General features: G+C 37.6%; 2 protein-coding genes across 3 annotated transcripts; both read left to right on the top strand.

Moving 5' to 3' along the window:
- Positions 1 to 29: 29 nt before the first annotated feature.
- c1s.2 (complement component 1, s subcomponent .2) lies at positions 30 to 15,239 on the top strand. Its single transcript, XM_004077975.5, has 24 exons — positions 30 to 170; positions 1,338 to 1,536; positions 1,636 to 1,816; positions 2,854 to 2,979; positions 3,181 to 3,374; positions 3,977 to 4,127; positions 4,208 to 4,323; positions 4,405 to 4,486; positions 4,874 to 5,008; positions 5,097 to 5,171; positions 5,258 to 6,025; positions 8,503 to 8,563; positions 8,873 to 9,089; positions 9,471 to 9,654; positions 9,736 to 9,870; positions 9,980 to 10,185; positions 10,260 to 10,407; positions 10,479 to 10,597; positions 10,683 to 10,761; positions 10,869 to 11,003; positions 11,904 to 11,978; positions 12,572 to 12,777; positions 14,475 to 14,689; positions 14,786 to 15,239. Exons 1-24 carry the CDS (start codon positions 157 to 159, stop codon positions 15,150 to 15,152), a joined length of 4,188 nt encoding a protein of 1,395 aa, XP_004078023.2. The 5' UTR covers positions 30 to 156; the 3' UTR covers positions 15,153 to 15,239.
- A 1,606-nt stretch (positions 15,240 to 16,845) lies between these two features.
- tapbpl (TAP binding protein like) lies at positions 16,846 to 22,160 on the top strand. Of its 2 annotated transcripts, none has more exons than XM_023964463.2 (8): positions 16,846 to 17,143; positions 17,881 to 18,093; positions 18,174 to 18,443; positions 18,534 to 18,737; positions 19,529 to 19,696; positions 19,782 to 19,879; positions 20,643 to 20,868; positions 21,146 to 22,160. In XM_023964463.2, exons 1-8 carry the CDS (start codon positions 17,098 to 17,100, stop codon positions 21,211 to 21,213), a joined length of 1,293 nt encoding a protein of 430 aa, XP_023820231.1. In that variant the 5' UTR covers positions 16,846 to 17,097; the 3' UTR covers positions 21,214 to 22,160. The 2 variants fall into 2 exon arrangements, with proteins under 2 accessions (XP_023820231.1, XP_023820232.1); XM_023964464.2 differs by having other exon boundaries at positions 16,848 to 16,867; positions 21,146 to 21,248.
- The last annotated feature ends 932 nt before the right edge of the window (positions 22,161 to 23,092 follow it).

The following is a 23,092-nucleotide window of genomic DNA, read 5'->3' as shown; positions in this document are numbered from 1 at the left end:
AATAAATAAAAAAAATGCTTATGGGTGCAATTTTTTTTTTGGAAAGGCAGGAAGCAGGAGCAGAAGGAGGGGGAGAATGGAAGTAAAATTTATTATAAAAAAAGAGGAAAGAGAGATGATGAGAGTTTATTTGAGGAAAGATTTGATCGGATAACAATGTTGAGATCAAGGTGGGATTCAATCTTTACATTTTAAAACACGCAAAATGCTGCACAATATTTGCATTCATTTGAGTTTTGGAGATGTAGTTCTTGAGCGTCACATTGTTGTTACATTTTTAATTGAATTGAATGTTTAAGAAATGTGTTTTTATTTAGTCCTTCAACTTAAAATGTTCATATGTATTTATGAGTTTGTGTTGCACAATCTTTTTCTATTTTTAAAGAAGAATCAATTTCCTCTGAATATTTAAAGAATCACTACCATGTGGTGTTTTTTAGATATTGAAGGATTTCTAAGTTTTTCTGACCAATCACAGCTCAATTTCTTTCCTCCTCTCAATGAGATTGTTTTCCCAAACAGAAAGTGATTAATCAGGGGAATTGCTGTGACTGATTGCTCCAATGCACATTTCTTTCGATTGTTACGAGTTTTTTGTTGAAGGATTTTTATAACTGTCCTGCATAAATACTGAGTAAATTTTGCTTAATAGTTTAGGAAGACGTTGGTCTCATTTTTCACACCCTCCAACAGCTGTAGTTCTCAACTTTTTCACATTATTTCTTGCATTTCTATTGCATTTAAAAACGTTTTTTTGCATTAGTTGACAGATTTGCACCACGGGCAGCCATGGTGCAGGCCGGCCGTGGTGCAGCAGTAGGGCGGTCAACTCATGACCGTAAGATTGCAGGTTCGATTCCCGCCTTGCACACCCATGAGTCAAAGTGTCCTTGGGCAAAACACTGAACCCCACCTTGCCTCTGGAGGGAGGTTGGCACCAGTGTTCAGCAGCGGAGCCGCCACCAGTGTGTGAATGTGTGTGTGACTGGGTGAATGGGTCTGTGACTGTAAAGCACTTTGGGCCTTGAAGAAGGTAGAAAAGCACTATATAAGCATACACCATTTGGCATTTACCATTTGCAACCTCGTTGAATTTATCGTTGTCAAAAATAAAAAAAAGTCACAGATTTTGTCATAAACCTAATGATGATGAAATCACTAAAAACACACCTATTTTAGAAATGTTAATACCATTGTCATGGGATTTTAACATGGGATCAAATGGTTACAGAAATAAAAGGGTTTTAAGTACGACTTTTTACCCTTTTCTGTTAAATGCTTTTAAAATATCTGAATTTTTGCTGCATTTGGTAATATTTCTCCATTTCTCCTCCTAGTTTTCTTCTTTTATTCCTTTGTTACTCTGCCTCCGCAATGCTGCTGGGATGGGTGGAGTCTCCAGGCTATCCCAACGGATACCCTCCTCATGAAGGTTTAAACTGGAGTAGATGTGCTCCCAAAGGTCACATTCTGTCTTTGAAGTTGATCCACCTGGATCTGGAGGACAGCCAACACTGTGAGAACGATGCCTTGAAGGTCAGATCTCTTGATTAGCGCCAATGAAGAGACTTTCCTTTTTCTTTGTTACAAGTTTGTGTGATTTCTGTTTAAAATCCTGTTCCTTGTTTGCATCAGGTTTACTCAGATGAAGACCAAATATCCATTCTCTGTGGAACCATGACATTTGAGGAACTTGAGTCCACAGTGAACCCCTTTCTCATCTCCCCCCCTGGTGGCTGCCTGAAGGTTTTGTTTCAGGCGGACTATTCAAACCCAAAGAGGCATCACGGCTTCAGAGGTTTCTACACCATCCACGGTAAGCTCAAGGAGAAATAAATGCAAATAAAATACTTAATGTACCTAAAAAGTGACAATATTTATATTTTATCACAAAACAATAAAAACTAACTGTAAAAACAAAATAACAATCAGCAGGCCATAAGCTCCCTTCTCTGCTCCTTCTGATGCATCCATTGGTAGACAAATTGATCTAATAATGTCTTTATTTTCCTTGTCTGGGCTGACATCTGCTAAAAAACTGTACAGCTGGATAGCTTTGATATTGCTTGCCGTTGTTGTTGCACCGCTAATGTTAAGTTGAGGGTGTGAGAGGCTGTGAGCTATAGAGGGAGAGGGTGCAAACAAAGGGATGATGGAAAGGGGTCAGGCTTACTCCACAAAAACGGTCCTGCCCACAACAATTTCTTTCTGATGAACTACAACTGCTCTGCAGAAACGATGTCCTGGAAAACTACACAGATATTTGGATTTTGGCTAAAACCAGCATAATCATCATTCATCATTTCAGATAGATCAAAAGATGATAGGAGTGGAACTTTAATTTACCAATGAGTCAATGGCTACCTTTCATTCTGAAAAGTCTTTTTTTTTCTTTTTTGCTAAATGAACACTGAATTTGTAATTGCTTCAAATGTACTCCTTCATACTTTAGCATGGGAGCTTAGATGTCGCATGCTTGCCAGTCACATTTTTTTAAGGAAGGTCATATTTTTAGACAGCTGTTAAAGTTGTAATAATTAGTCACATTGAATGAAAGATCAAATAAGGTAAACAAAAAAGATCTACCAGAAAACTATGTGATAATTTAGGGCTCATGACAAAGATGAAAAAAATTCCTCTTTTACAACTTAAATGGTCTGTAGTTAGCTGGAGTAAAGTACAAGATTTTTAAAATAAACAAGTTTTAGAAGCTAAATAAATACAAGCAAATGACAAGTTTGATAAACTGTCTGTATATTAATGGTGTCACGTGTGCCATAAAAACTGTCTCAATAGGTTTTTGCAGGCTAGCCGCTGTCATTGTCTTCATCTAACAGCGCTTTTTTCTTTTAGACTTTGATGAGTGTGATGATGACCTAATCAACAAATGCACCCAGTTTTGTCACAACTTTGTTGGAGGGTACCGCTGCTCCTGTCACCATGGTTACCAACTGGCTGAGGACAAACACACTTGCAATGGTAAAAACAAATCCTGCAACCACCTGACCACCTTGCGTGAGACAAATGAGGACAAACCAAGAAAGAAGAAATAGTACTAAAACAAGAAGTGAAAAACTGGAGTTTGGAGGAAGCAGAAGTAGTCAAATGGATGCAGAAAGGTTGATGTTGTAATGCTGTGTTGTTGATTTTGATGTCGGTGCACTTCTGTCTGAAACACAGTGAGCTGTTCCAAGGATCTGTCTGGGAGGAACAGAGGTGAAATATCCACTCCCTCATGGCCCGACTCATATGCGGAGAATGCCAACTGTCAGTACACCCTGTCTGTGCAGCCACACCATCAACTGGTGCTGCGCTTCTCTCATGCTTTTGATGTGGAACAAGGTCCTGACGGTCAGTGCAAAGATGCACTGAGGGTAAGATATGAATCATAATACGCACAGGCAAACCTCCTGAAAACTTTTTTCCCCCTTAACGACTCATACTTCAACTAAAAAAAGCTGAGGTTTAGATGAAGTTGTGTTGAAACTTTTGATTTAGTAAAAAAGGAACAACCCTATTTAGTACATTTTGGGTTCCTGGTCATTCTGTGCCACTCATTTTTCTTATTCATCTTAGTTTATTTTCTGATATCATAAAGTTCTAAAACACTACTTTATTGTTGTGTACAAAAAATTATTCCATAAGAAACATGTGTACATACAATTTATATAAATGACAAATTTAGGGGAGTCTTTTCAGATAGGTAATATCCTTCAGTTTGTGCACGAATTATTAATTTGTGCAAAACTTTGTTTTCATGAATATGTTTCCTAATGACAGTAATATTACCCTATACAATTTTTCTGTATTTGAGGAAATATGGCAAAAGCAACACTATCCATTCTATTTTTTTCTTTACATTTGTATTTGTAATTCTTGTTTGTTTCTTTTTATTTCAAGTTGCAAACACATAGTTATTTTTATCTTTAACTTGATTTGTAAAAAACAACAACTTTCTGTGTAATTCGTTTGACAGATTGTGACTCAAACTGAGACTTTGGGACCATTCTGTGGCAACAAACCACCTCCATCACTCATTTCCACTCACTCAAATCATGTCCAGATCTACTTCACCTCTGATGGCTCTGGAAACAACAAAGGCTTCAAGCTTCACTTTGGGACAATGGGTACCTCAGACTCACAGGAAAAAAAAAAATTATTTCTAAAGGTATTTGTCTTAAGTGATCACCTTTGTTCTGGTATGCAGAAAAAGTGTGCCACCCTGGAGTAATCGCCTACTCCAAAATGACTCCCCATAAACAAGAATACAAAAGTGGTGACACAGTGACAGTGATATGTGACACTGGCTATGTCGTGAATTCTGTGAGTACACCTTAACTTTACCATAACATTTTATAAAAACGTCATTTTTCTGTTTATTCAAATTACCTTCTGGCTAAATAGCATGGAGCCTTGGCCCTTTCAGCACAATTTGAAACCACCTGCCAAAGCGTAGGCGAATGGTATCCCAGCTACACCTGTGAACGTGAGTCTGCTTACAATATACTGTGTCATATATACTGCATATATATATATATATATATGCAGTATATATGTATATCTATCTATCTATCTATCTATCTATCTATCTATCTATCTATCTATCTATCTATCTATCTATCTATCTATCTATCTATCTATCTATCTATCTATCTATCTATCTATCTATCTATCTATCTATCTATCTATCTATCTATCTATCTATCTATCTATCTATCTATCTATCTATCTATCTATCTATCTATCTATCTATCTATCTATCTATCTATCTATCTATCTATCTATCTATCTATCTATCTATCTATCTATCTATATATATATATACCAGTATATATGTAAGTTTCTCTTCTCCCTTGCATTTTCTCATGGACAGTTGCAGACTGTGGTTTGCCGCAAATAGAAAGCAACAGCATCCTTGAGTTAATGGATTTACCTGCACAGAAAACTCAATACAATGCAGAGGTCCAGTTCAAATGCAGTTCAGATTACTACAATCTGCAAGGGCATGGTGATTATAAGTATCCTCCATTCATTCCTTTTCCATTTCAAAGTAAGTTGCAGTACATTTCATCAACTTGCTCTCCTCTGTCATTCAGATAAATACACTTGCAATGCCACTGGTCATTGGGTAACACCAGATGGCAAAGCAGACATGCCAAAATGCACTGAAGGTAAGAGACTTGTGTTTTTGCCTCTTTTCATTTTTTTGTTGTGTTTTGAGGCTTTACTGTACTAACAACTTTATGTTTTCATTTAGTGTGCGGTGTGAATTCAAATCCCATTATAGCCAGAATCTTGGGAGGTGAAAGTGCAGTTCTAGGAAACATACCATGGCAACTTCTCATCAAATATCCAAATAGAGGAGGAGCATCGCTGATAAACGATCAGTGGGCTGTCACGGCAGCCCATGTTGTGGATGGATGTGATGAAACTATGATCCAAATCTTTGGTGGACTTGTTGATGGTAAAAAGTCCGATAATACAAACATCCTAACTTGTGAGAGGATCATAATTCACCCTGGCTATGAAAAAGGGATATCCCATGACACACGAACAAACTTTGACAATGACATTGCTCTCATCAAGTTCAAATCCAGGGTGAACTTAGATCCAAACCTTCGTCCCATTTGTCTGCCAGATGCAAACAGCGTTGTGCAGGAAAACGAAGTAGGCACAGTGTCAGGTTGGGGAACTACAGAGAAAAGTCGTAAATCCCGCTCCTTAATGTATGCTCATATTTCAGCGTATCCTCTAAGCAATTGTAGAAACACACCTGACCTACCAGGAGTTGGAACCATTACTTTCACTGAAAATATGTTTTGTGCTGGAGCAGTGGGGAAGGACAGCTGTAGCGGGGACAGTGGAGGTCCTTTTATTCTGCCTATGCTGTCTTCTTCTAGAGGGCCTTATCACCTTGCTGGCATTGTGTCCTGGGGAGCCCCATGTAGAGACGGGGGAAACAAGGGCTACTACACCAAGGTGCAGAAGTACATAGATTGGATTAAAAATACCATAGAGGAGACTTAGAGAGGTGCAATGTTCCAGTGCTACTGACCACATTTACAAGGTTCAGGTCATGACTGATATATATCAAAATCCTTAATGTGAAATCAGAACAGCATGGTTCATTTCTGCATTTAACAATGGTCAATCATCTGAAGATTAAATATTACAATGATTTATTTTTCGACTGCATCATAAGCTTTGATATCATGATTCATGATGAATCAAAATATTGAAAATGACAGCATTTTGACAAGATGGGAGAAATTCAGCCTTAATGCACTTCTTTAACCAATCAAACGATATAAAACACAATCAAAGAACTGAATGTAAAATCTCCATTAAAATTGTGGAAATATGTTTGTGTTTTTTTCATGTTTTACACATCATTTTAGTCAAAAAAATATTGACTTTAAAGATGAGGTTCTCTTTGGGAGTGACAAGGATGGATAAGATCAGGAATGAATCCGTCAGAGGAACAGCTCATGTTTTGGAGACAAATGCAGGTAAGCAGATTAGCCACATTCAGAAGAGGAACGGGCATTCTGTCGACATTGAAAACAAGCAAGCAAACAAACAAACAAACAAACAAAAAAAACATTAAAAAAAAACACCACACACACACAATATTACAATAAAACCCAACCCACCCTTCACCCATCCTACTCCCCACCGTTAACACATATGACCCATGACCCCACACACAAAAAGAATGTAAGGCTTGGCTCTGCTGTGAGGAAACAGTATTTGGGAATTTCTTTATACCAGGAGCCAGCTCGACTGTAGGAACATCGCCACAGTGACTACCAGGACCGGGACAGCAACGGGGTCCACTTCACAGTCGGGAGGCTGCAATGTTAAACTGCAGCCGCCCCAGCAGGAGCGACAACCGGGCAACAACCACTGACCAAACCAGCAAGCCCTGGCAGAAAAGATCCCTACAAGAACACTGGGATTAAAATCATGAAAAGATGCTATAAATAAAGACATAAGATGTATATAAAAACATAAAATTGAGAATAAGATGAGATGCATAATAGTATAGAAAAAAATAGTATATATACATAGTATATATACATACATGTGCATATACCATTAAAACATTTAGACACCATTAAATGAATCTTAAAATCAATTCTGAAATGAGCAGGGAGCCAATCCAGCAGTAATAATGCAGCTCTGACAGATTCTGACCAGTATCTAAACCCCTACTTGATTGCACTAATGTGAATAAATGTAATCAATGATCACATGTCATTTTTAGAAACCCAACAAGTGAAGCAGTAGTTGCTCTGAACCATGGTGAGGTATAAAAAAATATCAACTGCTTCCTCTAGTGGTGAAATCATGCCAGTGGCTGAGTAGATAAGGTAAGATATACATTGTCCCTGTCCACTTGGACAGTGAAATTGAAGCAGTCACCATTTACAGTGCAAAAACAAAATCTAACAAAGTATATGTAGTGGTTGTATGTCGTAGTGTGCAAATATGCAAATTATGAAATGTCCAAATATAAAAATGTTCGTAATTATTTGCAGAGTGACGTGCAGATAAAGAGTAAGACCTCTGACTGGACTGACTGAGCGTGACGTCACCAATAGAAAATGGCTCCAATCATAGTTAATTCAGTCACCATTTTTTCATGATGTAGACGTCGCCATGTTGGAGGGCCAGCGGGCACCACAAGCTTTTATTGAGGTATCTGATCTGATCGGTCCGTTTATAACGCGAATAACTTTGACTACTGACAAAATATCATTAAAAAAAATAGGATTAACCAAAAAGTGTTAAAAAAGTAGCAGAGCAAGACTGGTTATTCTGACAAATATTATGACTTAGTAATAGTTGTTTATTTCTCAATAGAAGTCTATGGGATTTTGGCTTTTTGGAGTCAGTGGGTATTTCCTATTTGGAATACCAAGGACAGGGGTCACTCAGTCCAATTTTTTATACAGACAATGAGTGAGACACAAAAAACATGGCAAAACACACACAAGTACACTAAATCATTGCATTCATTTATATAGTTTTTGTACAAACTACCCTAACCCTGTCCTCATTCTGAACTCTTATTTTATCCCAATCTTAACACTATTGTCAAACCCTTTACCAGGTTTTTACATTTTTGCCCTTAAAAGTCCTCACATTTCTTCATAGAGTCCGTGAATATTCCAGAAGTGGAATAAATAATGACGAATGTAAAAAAAATGAAAACACACACATGGGAGCACACACATATACTCATAAAAAGTAAAGTTTGGGAACTTTTTTATTTAAAAGCAAGAAATGTGGGGATTTTTACCTGTCAGTTATATGGTTGAAAAGTAATTTTCAGCTGTTTGCTACTCTGAATTTCAAAAACAAGCAGCAACTTGACTTTGCCAAGACAAACAAAACATATTCCTGGCATTCACGCTGTGGGTTTCCAAACAGCACACAAGACAGACTTTGATACATCAATGTTTCCCCAGTATTTGAGAGAATTGCTGCTAGACTAAGCGATCACTTCCCTCTTGAAGATGTCTGTTTTCAGGACTGCGCGTACATCTTTCATCCTCTGGTATGCTTGATTGAAAATGTCCGCTGTAATTGTGCAGGGAAAACAACTTCCAGTTAAAAATTGAAGTTTAAATCAAAATTTAAATTGTTGTCACATAAGAAATCAATCACTGTCCTCCGGCAACGATAATGCGTAAAATATTCAAACTTAACTTATGTGATCTGATTTGTCTGTCTCTCCTATGACATGTTTTTGCAGAGCTTTGTGGCCTCCACAGTTGTGCTCATCTTGTTTGTTCTCCGCTGTTTGCTTTGAGCTGAGGCTCAAGGGGCCGCAGACATACTGATCAAACTTCTTGTTTTCATGCAGGTTCCTATTGTATGTGTTGGTGTGTGAGTGTCTCCCGCTGTCTGACTCAGACACTGTGATGCATGGGGAGCTCCATTCCCCCCAGTATCCTGAGCCATATCCCCCAAATGCGCTGGAGCAGTGGGACCTGACTGTGCCGGAGGGCTTCCAGATTCGGCTCACCTTCACACACTTGGACATTGAAGCTTCAGACGGCTGCTATTACGACTCACTTACAGTCAGAAAGCCATTTTTCTACAGCAACTTTAAACTGAATTTCCTCAAAAAAAGCATATCACTTATGATTTAATAACATTTTACAATAAAATGTTAGATTTTCTTGTAAAATCTCGTGATTTTTAGATAAACTTCATTTGCAAATTACCAATGAAGTTAAATCATCTGATGCTAAAGTTACACTTCATTTTCCATTTCAATAAATGGATATAGATATATAGATATGTTATTAAAACTCAACTATACTTTCGTTTTCCTCTAAAACAATATGTTCTAAAAGTTTCATATTAATTTAAAACATCCTTAAATTTGACCCATAAAGGATCAAAAAATCATTTTGCTGCACAGATTTTCCCAACAGATTTTTTTGTATGCTTTTCAGGTTCTTCATAATGGAAAATTGCTCTGGAAGTTTTGTGGCAATGAGAACTCAGGTGATGGGAATCATCCAGGCCATCAGCCCATCTTGTCTCCAGGCAACAGTCTAACCCTCATATTCCAGTCAGACGACAGCAACCCAGAGCGCCACCAAAACGTGGGCTTCTTTGCTCACTTCCAAGCCATAGGTGACTTTTTTTCTTTTGTGTCAACATTTCTGCCACCCCCGTCTCCACTTCTCTCTGACTTTGTGACCTTCCCATCATTAGACGTAGATGAATGTTCTGCACCAGAAACAGGAAATGGCCCACTCTGTTCTCAGATCTGCCTCAATACACTCGGCTCGTATCTCTGTGCTTGTCACCATGGTTATGAGCTTCGCTCAGACAAGAGCACCTGCGTTTGTGAGTCACATGCAAAAACACTGTACTGTCAATCAAAATATGGAATCGAGTTGCCATAGAACAAATCCTAATTTAACTTTTGATCTATTTTCCTTTACCCCTTTCTCAGTAACCTGCGGCGATGGAATTTTCGATGAGCCAGAGGGACACCTGTCCAGTCCGGGCTATCCAAACCTTTCACCATACTCACTGTCCTGTCAGTATGTTATTTCTGTGAAAAATGGCTTCACCGTCTCTCTGAACTTCTCTGACATTTTCCACATTGAGAGTGTTGACTCAGAGAATGGCCCACACTGTCTCCATCACTGGCTTCAGGTGATAGGAAGCCTCTCTGTTTATTTTGACAATAACCTCTATGGCAAAAATCATGCAGCGTTTTTTTCCTAAAGGTGACGCTGCCAAACAAAGAGCCTGTGAAGCTTTGTGGAAAAAAGAGCCCAGGACTGATTGACACAAACTCCAGTTCTGTCACTTTGGAGTACCACACTGATAACGAAGGGATGAGCAAGGGCTGGAGCTTAGACTACAGCACAGGAAGTGAGGGAGTACACATAAAAAATAAAACAAATGAACAGAAAATGAAGTTTGTGACACGTGTTTGCTTGCAGGGATGAAGTGCCCGATGCCCGGTAGTGTAACCAGAGGAAGGGTTACTCCGTCTATGACTGAATATTTCTACAGAGACCACATATATGTGCGCTGTGACCAAGGCTACAAGCTAATGATGGTTAGACCAAACTTTGTTCTTAGTAATGATTCTCAGTGTGTGGAATATGATGCTGGTCTGACATTTGAACACCAACTTCCGTCAGAACACTCAGGAGATCAAGACTTTCTCTACAGTTTGTCAAAGCAATGGACAGTGGCACCTCCCTCTGCCAGAATGTCACAGTATGTTCAACTTTAAGCTAAAACTGAGCTTCAGAAGCATTCTCTCAAAATCTTTCAATATCTTTGAAATAAAAAAAAAATTTTAATCCTTTTTTTCTTCCTTTTAGTAATAGATTGTGGAGACCCAGAGCCTTTGCTGAATGGAGGAGTGACTTTCCTGTCCGGCTCTCAGAATCAGTATCTGTCTCTTGTTCAGTATCACTGCAATGAACCCTTTTACTCTCTTGAGGGTGATCAAAATGGTAAGAAATTAACATTGAATTTTCCATGAACGTTCATTAACACCGATTGATTTACACTTCTGAGCATTTGAAAGAATTTAACTTTTCATTTCAAAAAGAGACCGTAGCAAAGTATTTACTGAAGTTCAGTAAGCATGGGCAACAACTTTTATACTTTATTGGAACACAAGGTTCAGTAAATAACACAACTAATTAACCCTGTGAAGTTGATAGAAAATGAATCTGTAAAATAACTTAAGATACCCTTTGATAAGATGCACAAAGGTTTTGGTAATATCAATTTTTGTGAGATGGGTTGTAGATCATTTTTGATACGTTGTGTGATTTGGTAATTTTTTTCTCACAACAATGTTAGTTTAAGATGCAAAAATATTGAGAAAAGTGTTCAGGAAAAAAGCACCTTATTTACCCAATATCCCAAATTTAATACAGACATTTGTATCATGGTGTAACTGTATTATAAAGAATCAATTATCAACAAATTTTGGATTCTTTCAATACAGCACGTAATTATTTATAAAGATGAGTTATTCTCACCATAAAGCTTTAGCAAAACTTTTACAGCCAAAAATGTTTTTGAGTTTTCATGGAAGCACCCTTTTTGAAATGAGCAGGAAAAATGCTTTTACTGTCTCTACTGGAATAATAATGCACTACAGGGTAGGTTTTAAACAATGATCAGAGTCATCTAATCTACTATTCTAAAAGAATCTGACCAGGAGATAAAAATATTTCCCATTCTAAAATAAACAAAACTGCTTCATGAAAGTCATTTTGGAACCTTCTCTTCATGTCTTGTCAGCGCGATGCACACAGTTGTTATTTTGCTACAAATGTACACATTTAAATCCACAGGAAAAGTCTCATGATGTTTTTTTCTCTGTTTGCTTTCTGCCTAAGTAACTTTTACGTGTGAAGCTGACAGACAGTGGAGGTCAAACGACCTGGCCGTCACCAAGCCGACATGTCTCCCAGGTTTGACCCGCAAATTTGTTCTACAGAGCTTTGTGTGCAGCAATGATTTAGAGTAGAAAAACATTGAGTATGAATAACATAGAATAATGTTTCTAATGGCAACCAAATGTCAGCAAGTCTACAGTTTGCAAAGTCTTGATAAATCCAAACAACAAATAGATTTCGAGGGTGGAGGGATCACACTTTGGCATGAAAGCACAGGTCCAGATGTCAAACTAAGTCAATCAAATCATCTATTACTTGCTAGGTTTGAACATCAGTGCTGGTTGTCGTGAACAGAAATGTGTTGATCTAACAATTCTGTCATGTGTTCCAAGTTTGATATGTTTAGGTGCCAGTCGCCAGGCTCTGCTGCAGTGACAAGGCTTAGACTCTTACACTTTTCATATCATTAATGAATGAGGCCCTAAACATTTACCTTATTAACAGAATTAAGTGAAGCACTCTTTGCAGCTCCCTTGCACAAGTTTTTGCAAGGGAGTTTTGAAATATTAAAAGATGGTTTTGTATTGGAAAAAGAATGATTATTAATATGGAATATTATATATGGTGTCTTCCTGTGTGTAATAAAATGACACTAATAATTTTTCCAGTGTGTGGTCAGCCAACACAAGAGATAAGGGACTTTTTGAGGATCTTTGGAGGAAAAGACGCTCCACAAAACACCATTCCCTGGCAGGTGCTGCTGACTGTAGGTTCAGGAAGAGGAGGAGGTATCATTATAGCAGACAAGTGGATCATGACAGCAGCTCATGTGTTGGCGCATAAAGGACAACAAGTTTCAAAAGATTTGGTGAAAGTAAGTAATGCCACATGTTACAGACATGAACATGATGTTGTTTTCCCTCTGTTAACAGGAGAAAATCCACCATGGTGGTCAAAACCCATGAGAGTTTGGATTGACAGAACATGCTTTGAAGTTGTACCAGCTTAGTGGCCTTGTGGTAGAGTGTCTGCTTTGGGACTGGGTTCCCATCACCAGTCATGTCATGCCATGTCATGCCAAAGACTCTTCAAAAATGGGACCCAATGCCTCTCTGCTTGATAGATCACTGTGACAACAGCCTGCCACTCCCTCAGGAGATTCCATATAGAGAACAGAATTCACATGGCCAAATGGTGGGATTTTAACGTTAAATGACCTGTACATAGGACATAGTAGTCTGAAATAAAGCAGGATGGTGGATCTTGAAGACCACCTTTCAGCCACTGGGTTTTCTCTAATTCAGAGTGACTTTTCAACTTTTTTTTTTTTTACTGCTTTTGTGTGAAAAAATTGTGTTGACACAACAGTAGAGTGTGTTATCATTACTCCCCACACTGTGGGTATTCAATGACTGAGGTGCATTTTGGGAGTGTTGTTGGATTAAGTGTTTTGATTGTCCATTAAGACTTCTTTTCTGGATTTGGTTGCTCCTTGCAAGGTAGACCAATTTGGAATTCTTGTGGTTATTTTAGATTACATATGTGGACAGTGTCTTTCCTGATTAGCAAAGATTAATTTGATAAGAAATTTTGCTAAAAATCTTGATAGCATTGGTTAGATGTACATGTGCTGCCTGGGTAGTGTCATTTACAGAAAATATTTGACTGCAGAGATTGGCAATAATCCATGACTGTCCAGGCCTGTGGACAGTCATGTGACTTAATCAGTAAATTTGTAGTAATTATTTTAGTCAGTTTTATATAATTTTCATTGCAGGTTTTTTCTAATCTAATTCTTATTAAAGACCCATTCCAATCATCTTTTGAGCCATTTTAAAAATGCTTCTAGTGTTTTTTTTTGTTTTTAATTATGATTATATCGTTTTAGGCAAAATCAAAACACCTGTCATTATCAAGTACATAGTTCCTGCAAAGTAGCAGTTCATTAGAAATTTGCCTCTGAGATGTGGAAGGCACCGTTGGTACAGAACAACCTTCTTCCCCTTCCAGCTACTGAGAGATGTCTGTTTACATGCTCTATTGCTAGCTTACAGCCCCATCACACCCCCAACCTAACATTATGGGAGCAATAAAATAGCAAGCAGAGTTAGAGCTATCCAGCTGTACAGTTTAAAGCCAGCTCAGACGAGGAAAACGAAGACGTACACGGATCTATTTGTCTGCAAGTGTATGCATCAGAATGGAGCAGAACAGGAGGCTTGTGGCGTGCCAATTGTAACTTTTATGTCACTACAAACTTTTTCAAACAGCGTTTCTTTCCCCGTCAGCTCCTTATTCACAATGTTTCAATTAAAGAAATACTTAGAAATGCAATTTTTGTCTTAATATTTCTTAATATACGTCCTCCAACATGAGAAAAAAGCCACAAGAACATGCTAAAAACACCAAAAACACATTTTTCATCAGAGTTGGTCTTTATAAAAAAAGGCACCATTTGTATTTTCCCTGTCTGCATCTGCATCTCTGCTCCCTCTTAAATCTTCCAGTTGTACATCACTACCTATTTGTAAAGTTGAAAGAATAGTTCTAATGTTTTGTTTTTTTCTTTAGATGTATGTAGGAGGCACTGAAGTGGGGGCCATGATAAACTCTCCTCTGTACGCAGAGTCCGTTCATGTCCATCCGGGTTATGACTCAGTTGATGATTTATCCTACAATAACGACATTGCTCTGATCAAACTGGGGAATCCACTCACGTTCAGAGCAGCTGTAATGCCAGTGTGTCTGCCAGCAAAGGACAGCTCATATACGACTGGAAAGATAGGGTGAGCAAACACTGACTGACAAAGTTTTAAGAACAGTGGTAAATGTGTGCTGTTTTGTTTTTATATTCATTCACCACGATTCTTCCCATTTTTCAGACTGGTATCTGGCTTTGGCCTTGTAAATGACAACGGTTCCCGGATTCTAACAAATAGGATGAAATATGTGCAGCTCCCACTGGTGGATCGTAAGAAATGCAACGATTCATTCAATTTGCTAAAGGAAAGAAAGCACAAGGTGCCACACTTGACAAACAACATGTTTTGTGCTGGAACCCCTGAGGGAGGAAAGGATGCATGCCAAGGAGATAGTGGAAGTCCCTTCACCCTGACTGAAAACAAACAGTTCTGGGTAGCTGGAATAGTCAGCTGGGGTGTGGATTGTGGGTTGGCGGGGGCATATGGAGTTTACACCAAAGTGGTTGAGTATCTGGACTGGATCAACAGGACCATGCAGGAAAACTGAAAGTTACAGTTTTGAAACAGCTCAAGTCAAAAGGAAAACAACAGAAATTGATTTAGCCTATTTACAAAAATAAAAAAACTAACTAAACACTTTGCGACTAAATGTTCAGTTGAATGTTTGCCATCGTACTACAACACCTGATCAACTTTAAATAAACTGCTTAAAAATAGAGCCTCTGTTATTTTATGTATCCAAACATTTTTACTTAAATACTAGAAGAACCAGTTTGACAATTTTTGAAATGTTAAATCTCTAAAGTAGACTAACAATTCAAATGTACATTTTTTATTTAGTACTTAACTTATCGTTTGAATGAACATACTTCCTTAAGAAACACAAATATGCACACATATACACACCACACACACACACACACACACACATGCACGTGTATTTTTATTTAAGATTAGCAGCAAGCTCTTGTACTAACTATACAGAGAAGCCAGTTAAAGTATTTATTTGACCAGTAGTCTTATATAGTGTGCTCCTGTTGCAGCTGCGCGAGGCCTTCCCAGGTTTGGATGGTTAAGGATAAGAAAAAACAGATGTGCAAATGGGAAAAAGGAAAAATCACACAAGTCTGCATGAATTTTCAAACCTTTTGTTAAAGGGAGAGCCAGCGGCATCTGCAGAAAGAAGCGCTTCGCCTCTGCTCTGATCTGCTCTGGTCTGAGTCCCCCCCCCTCACAGCTAGCAGGTTTTATAACCCGACATGTGGAAATCAAGGGATGGCATCCAATGGCTCTGTGCTCATCCTTAAAAGCAAGAAAGTTAAGAGACAAGCCGTTCCTGGTACAAATGACAGTTATTACTGCATCCTTTCGGCACAGACAAAAAACTGACGCAGGTTTCAGCGCTTACTTCACAGAATGTTCATGTCTGTAAAGAACCCAGTGAATGCATAATCCTAAAGTATAAAAATTATAATAAAATGCATTATAAGTATAAAGTATAATTAAATGTGTGATAATACAATATGTAGTCGTACTACAATGCTACACTCCCTATTTTATAGTGTGTTTGTCTCTGCAGAAAAAGTGTAATCTCACTTTTGGAAATGCTTAAGCACACAGACCCAAACTGCTGTGATGCGTATGAATGAGCATATGAGGGATTAAAGGTAAAATAATTAAAATGATTTGTCAAAACTTTTTATGGTAGGCCTATAATATGTTAGTTATAATGTAATAATAAGGTTTGAACAGAAAGGCAGTAAGAAGAAAAGAAACAAAAAGAGTTCACTGTGTGACTAAAAGTTAAACAAACTCACAGTTTACCATGACATGAACCAGAATCACAAAACACAAAAAGTTGTTTAAAATATTTTATTTCAAATAGAGTTGTGAAGATTGTGCACTCTTGCTTGGATTTTTAGTGACATTGTCTCAGGTCTTGTCATGTTTTATTTTCTGGTTTTCAGTTCCTCGTTTTTAGGTCATCTGTTTTATCACTCTTTTGCTACTTTTTAGTTTCTGCCATGTTTAAGTTTATTTAATAAATGTTAGAGTTTCTGAGACCAAGCCTCTCTTTTGTTTTACCAATAAACGTCTTTTATTCCCCAAGAAAAAAACAAAACCAAAACGTGTATTTTTGTTTTTGACCCAGCTACCAGTGACGCTTCCCTTCCTGCTCTCTCATTGGACAGTTCCCTCCGGTTGCTTTTTTGCTCGTCCCTTCTCTGAAGCTTGACGGCGCATGCGCGTGAGATGCTAAAAGTCTGTTTTTTCTAAGCATTATAACTTATAGTAACTCGTCCGATTATTAGGTTTTGTCTGTGATGAGCGCGAGAATCGTTTTTTTTAATGAATAGTTTATGAAAAAAGAAAATTAGAGAAACCAATGATGCGTCGTGAGACCTTTTCAAATCAAAAGTGAAAGTGCTGTAGTGTAGTTATTCAGTTATCGTTAATAAATGGGCAAATGACAGGTTAACTTCACTCTGATAATGATTGAAATCATTTTCTTCGGATTGTTCATTACCTGCGTGAATGGTAAGATAGTCTATGTTGGCTTTTTGTTGTAGCATCATCTCGTCACAGTGGATTTAACATAGTTAGAGTCTCCTATTTTCCTTGGGCTTGTTTTTAAAGACCCACTCCAAAAGAAAATTGTGCTTTTCACATATTATTTTTTTAGCTTTTGTTATGTACATCTTTCTGACTCAAAACTGTACTGTTGGATAAACTACTATTTCTAGCCATTTCTGTTTCACCGGTAATATTATGTTGGGTGGTGAGGGTGTGTAAGCAAGCAGGAGAGAGCACACACAAGGGGATGATGGGCAAAGAAGACAAGCTCACTCTGCACCAAGAGTCTCGCCCACATCTTAGAGTTCTAAACAACTACTGCCACTCTGCTGAAACTGTCCCAGAAAACAACATAGGTTCTTTGATTTTGCCTAAAAACGGTATAATCACAATTAAAGATGGTCGTAGTGGGCCTTTAAACCCGAAAAAGTGCTTGATGTGCACCCATTTTCTGAACCCAGCTATTGCATACCTCAATGTAAGCTCAATACAATAAATGCATGAATTGAGAAATAAAACAATATAATTTAGAGAATCAGAAGACTTTTAAGTTACATACTTGTCTCCCTTTCACTTCAAATCTTCAGATTTGATCAACTTTTCACATGAAGCCAGTTTATTAGTGGAGCTTAAATTGACCTTGACTTGTTAAAAGTGGCTGCAGGGTAAAAACAAGTGGACGTGTTCTTGCTGTATTTCAGCTGACGGAGCTGCAGATGTAGTGCTATCCTGTGCCCTGGTGGAGGAGGGGTCTGGACTCAGTGGAATGGAAGGTGGTGCCCTCTTCTCTCGGACGCCAGCCACCCTTGTCCTTCGAGATGTTGCCGTGGGCCCTGAGGAGCCTTTGGAAATGCTCTCTCCATTCGTCCCTCCTTCAGTCCCCGATCCGGAGCTCTTTCTGTTCGAGGCTTCAGGTCTGTCCTATTTTCTTCGTGCATCAACCTAAGTCTTATGCTGGACCTTGTGATGAATGTGTCTCATCCCGCTGTGACAGTGACCTCACCCGACATTCCCAACACAGACCGGTTGCTCCACGCTGATTGCAACGAGCTGGAGGTGTTGTGTGAAATAAGTCGTTACTCTTCTAAGGGGCTGCAGGACAGCTCAGATCAAACTTTTTTCATGGTGTCCATCACAGTGGAGGAGCTGGACTTCAGCATTTCACTCATCCTGGAGACTTTACCAGTGGAAAAGCATCAGTCAACGCTTATGCATAACAAACTGGGTCTACCTCTGAGTCAGTCAGGAACTCTGCTAACCAAAGGTGATATTCAGAATTTTCTGCTATCTTTCCTTTTTTTTTTTAAAGAAGCTGTAATTTTTTCCCTTTTGTCTTTGTCCATTGGTGTTCTAGCTATATTCGTGGTGTTTTCCAACACCAAGTCTTTGTCTGCCCCTCTGAGGGGAAATGTTGTCCTCGACTGTGGCTTCAAGCAGCAAGAAGTACCGTTAGCTCACCAGGTAGATGTGGAATGGCGGCTGCAGCACCGGGGAAAAGGCTGGAAAGTACTCGACTTGAAAACTACGCTGGATGATCCAGAAGGCGTCCATGCAGATGGTGGGCATTGTGAAGACTGAATGAGTTTCCTTCAGCATTTTGAGGAGCAAGCAGGAAAACCCTCGCTGGATTTTAGAGACATGGTGCTGATTTTTAGAAACCGTTTTGCTGCTTTTCATCCAGAGGAACCCTGAAAGTTTATGCTTTATTGTTACTTTTTCATATTTTCAAAAACAAGCTCTCATGTCAGAAATCAAACTGTAGAAATTTTGATGTTTACAATCCTCTTGATAAACATATTTTGGAACTTTGCGTTAAATTTTCCAACAAATATAAAATAACGCTAGAATTAAGCATGTTAAATCTACGGTCTGTTTTTGACAACATTTCCTTACATTTAAATTATATTATCATAAAATACATGTAGATCATCCAAAAAAGTTTATTTATATGTATACAATACGGTAAAAAAAAGTCTGCAAGAGTTTTAAGATTAAAGAAGATTTTATTTATTTTTGTGGTTCCCCTAAAATGAACACATGCTTGAATGCTACTTTAATTGAAAAGTTTTATTATTTATTTAATATTATTTATTAATTTATTTTGCTTTTATTTAAAATAAAATAAAAATCTTGAAGGGGTTAGAAGACAAAAAATATTATTACTTTTATGTTTTTAATCATGTTTGCTGCAACCTACAAGGATGCTCCAAAGTGCAGCGTGAGATCAATTGAATTAATTGTCTGTAGCGGCATCTAGTGGTGGAGTTGCACATTGCAACCAGCTAAAAATCGTATACAGTATTTATATCTAGAATGGACATCATCTAACTCTGGGATTTGTGTCCTCAGTGAATGTGGAGAGGAAAGATTCAAGCATGAATGCTGGGCTGGTTGTCAGAGAGGGGAACGTGTCTCTGACTCTGCCAGCTCTGAAGGTTTCTGATGAGGGGACCTACATCTGCACCGTCAGCATCGGTCACTTCCACGCACAGCAGGTCATTCAGCTCCACATCATTCGTAAGTTTCTTTTTAACACGAGTTCCTATTTCTTATGCATCCAGTTTTAATATCTTTTGTTTGTTTGTTTTTCTTTTTTTTTCAGAACCGCCACATATTTCCCTCTCAGAGGAAAAGTTGATGTTGAAAACACCCCAGACATTAAAGTGCTTCAGCAGAAATTACTATCCACTGGACGCTCAAGTCAGTACTCATTTAGTATTAAAGATTATGGAATATTTACATTTGTTTTAGAATTCTTTAATTCTTTAAGTTCAATTATAGATCTAAAAATTGACTTTAAAGGATTTTATACCTCCATGTTATTATTTGTAGAGCTGAAATTCTTTTAATGAATCGTACTAAAATCTGAGAATAGGCGTGTTCAAAAGGTCTGCCTTATCGCACGAAGCTTTCACTCAAAGCTTAATCAGACACATTTGTACATGACTTTAAGATTTAATACAGTTGTGTTAAATACATATGTACTGAGCTGACAAAGTGATGCAAAAAAAACAAGGATTTACTTTTGTTTTTGCTGTGTTAATGCAAATTTCTCCCCAGCTATGACCTGCCTTCACCCTACAGCAGCTGTGTTAGACTCCATCAACCCTCCACAAAGAAAGATCTCAAGATGGATGGAATTAAACAGATAAATAAATAAAAAGTGTTGCCTAAAAGACTTTTTTTAAATCTTAAAAATGTGTTGTGAGCATCAAAACTTAAAATGGAAACTGAAAATAGTTAACAAATGATTTGCTGCTTTCAAATATTGTTCTTGCTCAGAGAAAATTCCTGCAGTTAAATCACCACAGATGTTTAAACCCTTTAAATTTAACCTTAAAACCTTTCTGTTTGTCCAAGAATATGATCATAATTGTTTGTCTGTCCTTGAAAGAACTCCAACTTTGTCAGAGTGGCGCTTGCCATAGCGATAACAGACAGCTTCTGGTGGTCTCTCTTTCAGATGGAGTGGCTTTTTGTTTCTCCAACTGCCACAGAGCCAGAACTCTTCAAAGACCAGGGCTCCCTAACCAGCCATCGGCAGCATAGTGACGGGACTTTTTCCCTGTCGTCTCACCTCGTTGTGCCTCCCGCCGTCCCCCCAGGAACCAAGATCATCTGCAGGGTGTCTCACGTAGGACTGGATGCTCCTCTCGATGTCAGTGTGTTGGTTGAAACTCCTAAGATAGGTATGTATTTACCACAAATATGACTTTGTAGAGGCTAAAGATATGTTTTGAAATGTTTAAATCAGGTTTTTGAAGTATTTAATTTACTAAATTAGACTGTTAATCAAAGGCCACATGTTCTTATTGGTGAGAAACTTTTCATTTCTTCTGCCTTATGATTCAAAAATAAAGGACAGATTTAAGTTGAATACTTTTCGTTATGGAAAAGTGATTAACATTCACGGCACCTGTGAGTTGATGTCTGCAAATGAATAAATATACTGTATTTCTTCTACAGATTCTTACTGGTGGTTCCTGGGTTTCCTGATCGTCACCATACTTTTTTTCTACCAGGTTATGAAATAAATCATAGCACTTCTGAAATAAAACAGAGGCAAAAATTTGGTTTTACTGTGTCAGTCTTTAAGCAATTCATAGCTTTAAAAAAAATTGAGTTAAAGGTAAACAATAAATGTGTTTTATTGTATTTAATTAATTGTAATTGTTTAATATTGTTTCGTATGCTCAGTTGTACAATTTTATTGTGAATTGTTATCTTGGTAGGGTTAATCCCACCGCTGCAGTTATCGTTCTTTTAATCTCAGGGAACCTAATATTTGGAGTAAAAAAAAAGATCTTAATTTCCTGATTCATCATGAAAGTGCAACATTTTACAAACTACTTACTCACAGAGGAGAAGAGGCATTTCCAACATTCTATCAAATTACTTGACCCTCATCCTTGCATGTTTGACTTTACAAAAACTCAACAAAAAAAAAAAAAACGTTGATATTTGTAGAGAAGGTGCTTGTCATCCTTACATCCTTAAACACTTCCCTGTTAAGTCTAAAGCTATTTCTTTTTATATATATAATGATAAATTCAAGAGATTATAAACTAAACATGGCTCTGCATCCCTACATTCATGTTTTTCTGAGAGCCAACACCGTTTTCTGGTCTGTCCTCGTCTTTTTGTAGTATTAATAGGATTTCTTTATTTTGCCAATGACACTCTAAAGTGTTATTCGGGTTTTTGTTAGTTTACAGTGCAATGCTGAATGGTGAATCAGGAAATCCAATCAAGAGAGACAGGTCCGTCTTTTATTTATTGAAGAACGTTTGTGTTTATTGCTGGGATTTGATGCTTTTCTTCCTGTCAAACATTTATCTGGGCACAGTTCGTCACAAAAATGGGACAGCAGGGTAAAAGTACGTTTTGTGTGCCCAAATAAAATGCATTACATTGTGTGACACTATGACCTTGTGTGTAAACCGACACTGGATTATTAACAAATTAAAGTTTGAAGCTGTGATTATTCTTTTTATTTCAAAAAATTGTACCTGTTCATGTAAAAACCAAGCAGTAAAAATATATTTTTTTTAAAAGCAAAGATTTCAAATCATTTTTTAGGAGACAGCTTCCAGTGGCACATGTTTATTCCTGTCTCCAACCACAGACTTCTTCTTTTTTTTCATGTCTTTTATACATTTAATGTCAGATGTATCATGATTATGGCAAATCCTCTCTAGTAAGACAGGATTTGCCAGAGGTGTAAAATTACATTTTTCTAATTCTTTACCTGTCAAGCAAAGCTAAATTATCTAATTATTTTTTTTAAATTTACCCACCAGGCACAAGATCTCTATTAGATAGCTAATAGACAGCTATAGCTATTGTAGATGTCTGCTGAACATCTCAGACAACTCTATTTTGTTCTATCTACTCTATTTTTAGTCTTTGGTATGACTCGGCTTAGGAATGGAACTCACAACCTTCCAATCTCAGGGTGGACACTCTCCACAATACCACTGAACTGTTTAAGTATTTTTTTTAAACATTTACTAGATATAAAATAAACAATGCAATTTCACAGCCAGTATTATACATGATTTTGTTAACAGATGGCTGAATAGAAATCTCAAAATTTAACATTCCACAAAGAAGCAAACATCTACACTGAACTCTACCTAGGGTCTTGGAAATTTGCATCAAAACAAAAAGAACACATATAAATGCAACTTCATGTATGAACAGCCTATTCCTGCAGAAGAGCACATCTTAAATTTCAATAATCTTATGAATCAAAACCCAACTTGGGACATATACACACAAAAAACTCTTAATAACAATGCAATACTTGAGCAAGTATAGTTTGAAAAGTCACTTGTAACAAAGTGATCCCAGTTTTCGACATCATCAGATTGTTGTTTAGCATTGTGGATCTAATTCTATGCCTCTTTACAA

This window comes from Oryzias latipes, chromosome 16 (genome assembly GCF_053564925.1).
Source record: "Oryzias latipes strain Hd-rR chromosome 16, Olatipes_Hd-rR_3.1".
Classification (NCBI taxonomy): Eukaryota; Metazoa; Chordata; class Actinopteri; order Beloniformes; family Adrianichthyidae; genus Oryzias; species Oryzias latipes.
The sequence above is the reverse complement of the archived record's forward strand: the minus strand, read 5'-3'. Positions and strand labels throughout refer to the sequence as shown.

Excerpts from the sequence above, each read along its gene's own strand:
- tapbpl (XM_023964463.2), top strand. The coding sequence starts at position 17,098 with ATGATTGAAATCATTTTCTTCGGATTGTTCATTACCTGCGTGAATG. Across the intron at positions 18,094-18,173 it reads CTTTCTGTTCGAGGCTTCAG|TGACCTCACCCGACATTCCC; the intron begins GTCTGTCCTATT and ends CCGCTGTGACAG. Across the intron at positions 18,444-18,533 it reads AGGAACTCTGCTAACCAAAG|CTATATTCGTGGTGTTTTCC; the intron begins GTGATATTCAGA and ends TTGGTGTTCTAG.
- c1s.2 (XM_004077975.5), top strand. Across the intron at positions 9,655-9,735 it reads TGCTCACTTCCAAGCCATAG|ACGTAGATGAATGTTCTGCA; the intron begins GTGACTTTTTTT and ends TCCCATCATTAG. Across the intron at positions 10,598-10,682 it reads AAGGCTACAAGCTAATGATG|AACACTCAGGAGATCAAGAC; the intron begins GTTAGACCAAAC and ends AACTTCCGTCAG.